This window comes from Podarcis vaucheri (assembly GCF_965113315.1).
Source record: "Podarcis vaucheri genome assembly, chromosome: 2".
NCBI lineage: Eukaryota > Metazoa > Chordata > Lepidosauria > Squamata > Lacertidae > Podarcis > Podarcis vaucheri.
The window spans coordinates 75092918-75103426 of record NC_138760.1 but is presented as its reverse complement, the minus strand read 5'-3'; the positions used below and the strand labels follow the sequence as shown (position 1 = coordinate 75103426).

Here is a 10509-nt window from a genome sequence, read left to right as displayed (position 1 = left end):
ATAAATTGGAGCAATACCTGTTGTTAGAATTTCCGTTGTAATTTTCATACATGCTTTTCGGCTGCAGGCGAATTTGTTGTCTTTGCTGCAGAGATAGGTCATTCAGCTCCCAGCATGACTGGGTGCCCAACAGGGCTGCTGCCAACATGACTAGAGTGGTGTGGAATGACGAGAGTTACCATCTCCTCACCCCAGCAGTGCTCTTGTGCCTTAAACAGTGGTGTAAAACATAGAAAACTGAAATGTGCAGCTTTTCCTGACACGTAGATGAGAAGCATTACCTGTTGAATTTTGGCCTGATGTGCAGCTGTTAAAGCACAGGAGCCCCCTCCAGAGGAGGAAAGCAGGAAAATTTGAACAGTATGTTCCATGAGTTTTTTGTGTTCATTAAGAGTGGCTGCTCCCTCTTCTCAAACCCAAACGTGCAGTTATAGGAAGGGCTGAGCAGTTCCCTCCTTTTTTCCCTCTGTCTGCAGGCTGCCTCAGGGAAGTTCACTCCTTTGGACCAGTGGCTGTACTTCGATGATTATGAATGTCTGCCTGAAGAGGAAAATACCGTGCAGCTGACTGAGGAAGACTGTGCTCCAGTATGTGACAAATTCTGCAGTTTGTACTTTTCCGTTAGAGATAGGATGGGATCACAGTTCTTTTTCTGCCTCTTCCAAGGCATTCCAGACTTTTCCACAAAGGAGTTTACTGTGTGTTTAGAGCTGTTTTTGTTGCCATTTAATTTGTGTAGTCCACATGATGTTACCCTCAAACAGCACCAGTCTCAATGCTTTCCCCTACACATTCAAGTTTTTTTGATTTGGAGATAATCTGATTAAACTGAGGAAAATTGTGCTCCAGACCTCTCCAGTCAGGGTTGCAGATTGTTTGCTTTGGTGTTTGTGGATGAATGGATCAGTTCTCTTTGCTTCTCTTCTTTAAAAACCCACTAACTCCTCCATGCTTTCATTTCTTTTCTGGCCATGCTATTTCCAGTGTGCTTCTGAACAGTGGTACCTTCCGCCTGTTTGAGCCCTCAGATTTACACAAAAGCAGAAAACGGCAGAAGTGTGTACTGAGAATTTACGTTTGCCTGACAGGGTGCTTTTGCACATTTCTTGGGTGGGGAAGGGATGTGTGCAGCTACCTGTGTGTATGCCTTGTTGTTGCTTGATTGGCATAATTGAACCAACAAATTAGAAGGCAGCAATAAATAGAAAAGGGAATGACTGGAAAAGGCAGAAGTTTCTCCTCATATCCAAATTCAAATATGTGGGAGTGTGGGGCTACTCTGATCCAATTCAAGTGTGGAAAAAGTAGATTAATAGCTCAGTAATGCTCAAACATGGACAAACCTTCTGACAGTGCATCTACACGCCCTTTCTCATGCTGATCTCTCTTTACTGGAGCTGGCTAGGGCTGATGGAAAGCTGCAGGCTCTACATTCCTGACATATAGGCCGCCCTCTCTCCTACTTGATTCAACACCCACGCAGTGCCCAAATTCTAAATCTGTTAGAATGAGGGATTGTGTTGCTCTCCATCTGTCACCTGCTGGGTCTCTAATGTCTGTCATCTCTCCCTTTTGACAGCGTGGCAGCCGCTATGATGGGCAGATTGCTGTCTTTGGGAATACCTTCCAGGAATGGCTTGGGAAGCAGAAATACTTTGTGGTGAGTTGGGGCAGGCTGGGTGAAGCCAGGTTCTTCCCACACAAGGCATCATGAATGTATGTAACTCTCCGCCACAAGGTCTCTCAGCCTAACCTACATCCCAGGGATGTTGCAAGGGTTAAATTGGTGAGGAAAGACATGTGCCGCCTTGATAAAATTGGAGGAAAGGTGAGGTGTAAACATAATAAAGTTTTGACATCTGTAGTTCTTCCTAATGACCCTGACATTTAAGATTGCATTTGGATTACCTATTTTGGACTAGGGTTTAATATTGAAAACGCGTTGTTGAATATTGCAAATGGGTTGTTGGCAACAGAGGTTTTTTTAGTGTATCAGATTTTCTATAGAAAGGGTAAATCTGAATTAAATGGAGGAGGAGGTGGTAGGGAAATATAGGCTGGTCTTTTGATGTCAACAACATTGGGCGGATACTGCCAAATACTTGCCCACATGAGGGGCACTGGTCTCACCTGAAAGCCACCCACCTTAATCCAGCCACTGATGAGAGTTGGTTGACTTTTTCACTTAACTGTAGTGCTTATTTTTCCAGTGTTTTCCAGTAGAGGGAGTGTTGACTCCTTTAGTTTGAGCGATGACACTAGCTAGAAGAACGATTTTTGTATGATGAGTAGCTGACCTAGATCTGTTCTGCAGCTGTTACTGAAGTTTCTTTGTAAACATAACATTTGCTAGCATAACAACCAATGCAGGGATTTTGTCCCAGTTAGCAGAGTCAATTGTTAAAGGTGGACTCCCAGTTGTTGGTTGTTGTTTATTATACCATTGGATTATAGTGCGAACAACTACAGTATAGCAACAGTCACTAAGAGCTGTATTCCGAGGGGTCACTTTCTGTAGACCTGAATGCCTAGAAAAAGTGGGCAACTCTGCCGTGTATCCCTGAGAATGTTGACCCAGGAAGGGAAAGAAAGATGGTGGACGTGGGTTCAAGCTTCTGTCGCTTGAAGGGAATACAGTCATACTTTGGGTTGAATCCAGAAATTATGATACAGATAAAAACACCCTTCATTACAGTGGTACCTCGGGTTAAGTACTTAATTCGTTCCGGAGGTCCATACTTAACCTGAAACTGTTCTTAACCTGAAGCACCACTTTAGCTAATGGGGCCTCCTGCTGCTGCCGCACCGCCGGAGCACGATTTCTGTTCTCAACCTGAAGCAAAGTTCTTAACTCGAGGTACTATTTCTGGGTTAGCGGAGTCTGTAACCTGAAGCGTATGTAACCCGAGGTACCACTGTATATGTAATTAGTGCATAAACTGACTAGATAAAAATTCTCAGTATTCTTTCTTACCCAAAATTCTTGGAAAACCATCCCTAAAGTTTCATAACATGTCTGCTGTTAGGCCATGTATGATTTACACTTGTAAAATGCATTTCTGTATTCTGATTGATTTATTGCTACCTCTGGTGAAAGGTGGAATTTGGTCCTCCTGCCCTGCCAAACTCATCTGTGCATCCCATGTATATCTTTTTGTAAACCGCTTTGAGGTTTTTTACAATCAAGTGGGGCATAATTTTTGTGAGATAGATAGATAGAGATAGATAAATAAATAAATAGAACCATTGTAGCATGCAGTTAACTTTTATAAAGGTAAGAGCATGGTGAGGTCACCAGTAAATATCAGGCAGTGTGCCGCTGAGTCATGTTCTGGTAATCCTGCACTTCACAACAGTTTCAAAAAGAGCTGGTAGATAGTTGATTTATAAGATAAAAGAGGGTTGGGTTGATGTTACATCCTTGTTTTACTCCTTTTTCTTGTTTGAAGGTCTTGTATTGTTCTCTCTGTGTTACAAACATTGGAAGAATTGGCACATGGATCTAATGAGATTGTGGGTTTTCTTTCTAGTTCTTGTTTTGTAGCAAAATTAGGACTTGGTACAGAATGCCAGATGGAGTCAAAATGTATTTCGAAGTCAAATATTTTCCCTTGCCTTGACATGTTTTGGCTAACGAACATCTGTTGTAGAAATTGTGGCCAGAGGTTCACTTAGACTCATAGAATCATAGACCTGTAGAGTTGGAAAGGACCCTGAGGGAGATTGTTCAGTTTGTCATTTCTTATAAAGTGAGCATCCATGCTTTGGAACTGCGTTAGTAAACTGTTTCAGATTCTACAACAGTTCTCGGGTGCTGTTGCAAATGCCTATTCCAGCCTCTGTAATTATAATGCATTCTCTGAGAGAAGTGCAAACGTTCCATCTGTTTTCAGGCCTCATTGAACATAAGGTTTCCTTCGATGTGACAAATACACAGTCATATAGAAAACTTTTTGTCAGAACTGAAAACCAACAAGGAATGCCTTGGGGGAAAGGCTATTGGAATTTCATGTCTAGCCTTTCCCTAAAAATAATAATAATAATAATAATAATAATAATAATAATAATAATAATAATGTGTGTATTTTGAAGTTGTGCATAACTTAGGGGGCTTCCAGACTAATTTGGGGTGGGATTGAATCACATACCAGCAAATTCAGGTTGATGCAATGAGAGTTGATTGGGAGGGCTTGCATAACAAACCCACTTCCCCAAAAGATCTGAATTTGGAAACCAATGGGGGAATGCCCTGGGAATAATGCTTGATACCTAACCTCCCTATAAACAAATCAGAGTGAATGTTTGTTAAATTGCCAATGTCAGCCAATCCCCTGGCCAACAAACCAAGATGAATGCTCAATAAACAGGTAAATAAATGGGTCATCCGGGAGTGCCCTGATTCCTATGTGTTTTTCCTGCATGGCAACCAGCCCAACAGCACCCATGTGGAGCAAAACGTTATACAGTGGTACCTCGGGTTACTTACGCTTCAGGTTACATATGCTTCGGGTTACAGACTCCGCTAACCCAGAAGTAGTGCTTCAAGTTAAGAACTTTGCTTCAGGAGGAGAACAGAAATCGTGCTCCGGCGGCACAGCAGCAGCAGGACGCCCCATTAGCTAAAGTGGTGCTTCAGGTTAAGAACAGTTTCAGGTTAAGAATGGACCTCCGGAACGAATTAAGTACTTAACCCGAGGTACCACTGTATCTGAACCAGCCACATGTAACTTGGAGAGGTATCTCCTTGTGTCCCCTTGCCCCAGTCACTTGAGTCACTGAGGTCATCTTGGCTCAGAGTGCCATGGGCCTTCAACCAATCTTATTACAATTTCCTCAGGTGGGAGCTGGTGCCATTGGCTGTGAGCTCCTGAAGAATTTTGCCATGATTGGCTTGGCTGCTAGCGAGGGTGGGAGCATCACTGTGACGGACATGGATACCATTGAATATTCCAACCTCAACAGGCAGTTCCTCTTTCGACCAGGGGATGTGTCGGTAAGTCTTGCAGCAAATATGGTGGAAAAGAGGTTTGGGTGAGGCGGTGCTGGGGACAGTTTGCCCAAGGAATAAATCTCAACAGACACGAGAATATTCACAAACCTATTTGTAATGTTACAGGGGAGAGGGTGGGTTCTGGCTTGACTCTCGTTAGAGTGCCCTGGCCAGTGAACCCAGGCAATAACCAACTTCTTTCTACCCTGGATCTCCCTAGTAATATTCCCTTTGTTCCTGTAGAAGCAGAAGTCAGAAGTGGCAGCAGCTGCCATAAAACTCATGAACCGCCACATCAATGTATCAGCACAGCAGAACCAGGTTGGACCAGACACAGAGCACTTCTATGGGGATGACTTCTTCCTTGGCTTGGATGGCGTTGCCAGTGCCCTGGACAGTCTGCAAGCCAGTGAGTGTTTCATACAGAATGCCTGTGTTGTAGCCACCAGCTCCCTGTAATAAGCATTCCATGCTCAGAATGAATTACGTTACGCAGGCTTCTTTGAAAGTGCTTATTTTATATGATTAATCACCTACTTAGCATTTCCCTAACCACTTGCAAGTATTGAAAGCACCACACAGACATTATGTTTGCTTACAACAGCCCTGCAAAGTAGGCCAGTTTTTGTAAATAATAATAATAATAATAATAATAATAATAATAATAATAATAATAATGTGTTAGTAATTTTTTATTATCCCCATATTGGAAATGGAAGGCTGAGGCAGACTAGCTTAAGGTCATGCAGTGAGCTCAGATGACATTTAAATCAGAAACCTTGATTCACAGTGCAATCATTTGTGCATTTACTCGGAGGTAAGCCCCTTGAATTGCCTAGTAAGTGGGTATAGGGTTGTAGCCATAGCCTCTGTTCCACACTGTGATTTCCTTGTGGGTGGGGGAACGGGGAAATAATGTATACAAATTCTAGTACTGTTGTTTCTCACAGGATGTTGACAGTTTTTGCAGGCTGGCCTAGAGTGTAGCGCAGAAGGGATGGCGGGAAGCTGCAGGCAAAGGCAGTATGTGTGCAGAGCAGGCATACATAAGCTGGAGGTCATCATGATAAAGGCAAGGACAGGGAGTTGTATAGGTGGACACAGAAGACTCTCAACTTTTTGTCTCCTGGTCACTTTGCTCACGGACACGTCAGCTAATGAATCATTAACATAACCTGCTGCACACATTTTTCAAGCTTTATCCTATGAACTGGCAGACAGAAAACAAGCACATTTTTTTTTAAAAAAAGGAACAGATGTTGAGAGATTGACACCCGTGAGCGTTGGGGGCTGCCCTCTAACCGGATCCAGACTAGATGGACCTGCTGCTGCTGTGGGCCAGCCACCTGGTGCTTCTTACACAGAAAGTTGATCCATTGCTGGGGGAAGAGATCCCATGTTCCTTTGTGGTTGACTGCAGTGTGTATCTTGCTGATAGATATTAAAGGGGAGGTGAACCTAGGGAGCTAGAGTCAGGTTGTTGGCCCACCCAGATCAGCATTGTCTCTCTACTGACTACGTAGCAGCAACTCTGCATGGTTTCAGGAAGCAGCTCTTGTCCAGCAAGACTTGGGAGAGTCCAGGGATTGAACCTGGGTCCTTCTGCATGCGAAGTACCTGTGGCCATTCCCCTATGGGTATGTGAGGCAGGGCCGGCTAAGTCAAGGAGCTAGAAGGCCTGCATAATAAACAGGGCTGCTCTCACTTCTTGCCGAAACTGCCAGAGGCATCCCAGACCAAATCCAAAGTCCAGAGTCTTTGAAGTGTCTTGCAAATGCAGGCCCACAAAATACACACAGTGCTGATAAACAGGAAAGCTTTCTTGCTGTGTAGAGCAGGGAAGTCCCCATGTCAGATCTTGAATCAGCTGTGAACATCCCTGGCTGGCCTTAGGCAAACCACAGTCTTTCTGCTTCATCACCTTCCTCTGTGCTGTGATAATCCTGGCCTACCACACAGGATCGTTGTAAGGATGATTGAAATAGCTGTGTGTGCTTTTAATAGCATGCAAACACTGATAACAGACCCTCCAAGTGTCCCTATTTTCCAAGGACAGTGCCGGGTTAACAGACGCCATCCTGTTTTCTGATTTGATCCTGGAATGCCCCGCTTTTCCTTAGGATGTGTCCCGATTTTCATAGGAGAAATGTTGGAGGGTATGTGCTAAAGAACTTGCAAGTGTCACTGTCATTAATTAACGGTCATAATACCCTGTTGGGGTTCAAGCCACAGACCACCAAACACACACTGAGCCATTATCTCCTGCTTTGCACATCTATAAAAAATGGAGGCTTTGTATGTGCTGAGGAGACTGGAATGGCTTGGCATCTACAAAAAAGGAGCCAGCAGACCATAGAGACAGAAGAGTGTATTTGAGTGACAGAGGCTCTTTGTAGAGCTGGACCAAAATGTCTTGGGATACATTTTTTGAAGAAAATAATATATTGAGATTTCTCTTTTATTTTCCCTCCCTCCCTCTCTCCACCCAATCAGAAAAAGAAGTCCACTCTGCAGAAATTTGTCCAGCTCTTTTCCACCATTTGTGTGTGTCAGCTGCCATTTCTCCCTGAGTAGGGATGTCAGGGAATTCTGACAGGAAATTGCTGGTGTGTGTGTGTGTGTGTGTGTGTGTAAGAGAGAGAGAGAGAGAGATGAAGAAGGTAGGGCAATGCAAAGGATCTTGTGTCCTGTCTACCTCCTCTCTTTCTTCCCCTTTCCTCCTGCAGGAAAATACTTGTGCCAAAGGTGTGTGCAGTACCGCAAGCCTCTGCTTGATTCCGGAACAGAAGGCACCCGGGGGCACGTCCAGGTCTTTGTGCCCTTTCTGACAGAGTCCTTTGGCCAAGCTCAGGAGGAGGAAGAGACGCAGTACCCTCTCTGCACCCTGCGCCACTTCCCCAGCACCATCCAGCACACACTACAGGTGGGGGGGCGGGCGGGCGGGAGGCTGGTTTTTTCCTGGCCTCCTCAAATACTGTTACTTATTCTTTCAGCCGCAGATCCACTCTGCAGTGCCTGTTGCTGCCAAAGAGACCCCTCTCCTGCCTTTCTCTCCAGTTGGTCCATGCCTAAAGAGGGAAAACTCTCAGCTGCCAAGCTCCTCTTCACTCCTTGCCTGGCCCCTTGGCTTCATTTACTCTTTCCAGGCAGCTGCAGGAGGGCCAGGGCTGTCAACAGCATTGACGGCAGGATACGGGGTCCAGCTGTTTTGCCCAGAAGCCAGGCCAAAATCCTTCGCCCTTTGCAGAGCTTCAGCTGCTTCTCCTTTTTCTGTGGCAGGGCCAGACAGACCTCTCTCTCTTTTTATCTCACACTGCCCTGGTGCCTTTGCATGCCCCTGCTTCCTTCACTCCGTGGAGCAAGAGATGCTGAAGGGGAGGCTGTCTGGCTGGGCCTGTTATTTAGCATCAGGACCCTGAGGAGCAGCAGGGGGCAGGAGTTCAGTTTTAGGGAATGGCACCAGAGTTCCCAGACTGCACTGCAGCTCTCAAGCACAAGTCCTGCTCAAGGGCTTCCACTTGCACCACAGGGCCTTCCTTTCCTCTTAGTGCCCACCATGATTGGCTCTGGGGTGGGGTGGGGTCAGGAGAACCTCCAGAACTTCGCATAATGGGAAGAGAACTGCAGTAGCTGCACTGACAGGACATTCACCACAGTGTGGTATTGAATTACAACCTATATCTTTAAAGCACATTTGAAGCATATTTCCGCCCCTCAGAGAATTATGGGCACTGTGGTTTTTTAAGGATTGCTGAGAATTATAACTCTGTGAGGGGTAAACTACAGTGCCCAGAATTCTCTGAGGGAAAGAACGCGCTTTCAATGTGCTTTAATGTTAAGTGTGTAAGGTAAAAAAGGTAAAAGGGAAAGGACCCCTGGACAGTTAAGTCCAGTCAAAGGTGACTATGGGGCTGTGGCACTCATCTCGCTCTCAGGCCGAAGCAGTGTGTGTATACTGCCTTAGAACCAAGGAACAACTGGAGGAGGTGGTCTGAGGCTGCAGTCTAGTGCCCATTTGCCTGAGAGTAAGCCCTGCCTTTTGCCTGAAAAAATGTCCCTAACCCCTGTTCTAAGGGACCCCAAGTAACTGCTGACAAAAACTCCCCTGCCCCCATCTTTTTCTCTTGCAGTGGGCCCGAGATCAGTTTGAGGGTCTTTTCAAGACAAAAGCAGAAAACGTCAACACATTCCTGAAGTGAGTATGGGGAGCAATCTTGACTGAGGTGATGTGGTAGATAAATGGCAGGAGGGAAAGCTTGGAGTGGGCTGTGTAGGGAATAGAGTGGATTTTGTTAAGGAGTCTTCTGGGTGAGGTAGAGGGAAGTTTACCACACATTCATATCCCACCTCTGAGCTGTAGTAGGAGCTGCTGCCTCTGGAGTGGAAGGTGGAACTGCCTAGTGGCAGGACCCACTCAGAGCTCCACGTGCAGAAAATTACTAGTTATACATTCAGTGCAAAAAAGGGGGCTCTGCAGCCGCCTAGAAGACATATTGATCATTATCCGAGTCCCATGATGACCACAGGTGGAATTTGCCTTGTTCCTAGTGGTGCCATTTTGGTGTGCTATACCAGTATGGTGTAACGGTTAAAGTATCTGAAATATACTCAGAGTCGCAAAGTGATTTCATGCTCTTTATTCAGCTCATAGTGGTGAGGAGGAATGAATGAAAGTCCCCTCAAAGTATCTGCTTTATATACATTATTTACACAATGGTCTGCACATGATTGGCTAATTCCGGAATTCTACTGTAAGCCAATCAGGTTGTGGATTCACTTATATCTGGAGCATGATTGGGTGGTTCCTGCCAACCAATCATACTGCTGCATTGTTCTTGGACCAATCAGACTGCTGCATTCTGAATCCTATTGTTCTAGGACCAATCAGACTGCTGCAATTTGGATCCTATTCAACTCAGTACATAACAGTATCAGATTTGAATGGGGGGGGGGATCCTAGCTGCCCTATGAAATTCACTGGGTGACCATAGTGGGCCAGTCCCTGCCTCTCAGCCTAATCTGTTGGTGTTAATGGAATAACCCCCATTCACGCTGCTCCTTGGGGGATGGTTGGGATAATACATGAGACAAACATGCTCAGAAACGTTTCCCTCCCTCTGCCCCCTGCTCTTGCCTTTTAACTTACTTGATGTCAAAAGGCACTTGGCCACTTCATTCCCATCCTGATTGCTTGTGTTGGGAATCCACAAGGGTGAGGTTCCTGGGCTGGAATTCTGATACCTCTCAAAGAAGGACCTTCATTGCCCTAAGACTCTAGAGCCAACCTCCAGTTGGCAAGCATGAGAAGAAGATGCTAGACTAGATGGGGCTTTGGTCTGATCCAGCAGGGCTCTTCTTATGTCTTAAACTATTCTGGACATAAGACAGACAGATCGGTGTCTGTTAGGTGCCCCGGGCATTTGGAGAGGCATCATAGATATTTCTAAGCATGGAATTGATAACAAACTACCTACTAGGAAGAATTAAGAGCAATGTTATCTCCAAATTCTGCCACAAAT

General features: G+C 45.3%; 1 protein-coding gene across 4 annotated transcripts in view; it reads left to right on the top strand.

Annotated features, from left to right (window-relative positions):
* The window catches only part of UBA7 (ubiquitin like modifier activating enzyme 7), a 48901-nt gene that overhangs the window by 18272 nt on the left and 20120 nt on the right, over window positions 1–10509 (top strand). For all 4 annotated transcript variants that reach the window (XM_082213109.1, XM_082213111.1, XM_082213110.1 and 1 more), the window contains 6 exons: window positions 477–587; window positions 1580–1660; window positions 4838–4993; window positions 5234–5399; window positions 7717–7913; window positions 9121–9185. In XM_082213109.1, coding sequence (XP_082069235.1) covers window positions 477–587; window positions 1580–1660; window positions 4838–4993; window positions 5234–5399; window positions 7717–7913; window positions 9121–9185 — 776 coding nt within the window. The remainder of the gene's footprint in view (window positions 1–476; window positions 588–1579; window positions 1661–4837; window positions 4994–5233; window positions 5400–7716; window positions 7914–9120; window positions 9186–10509) is intronic.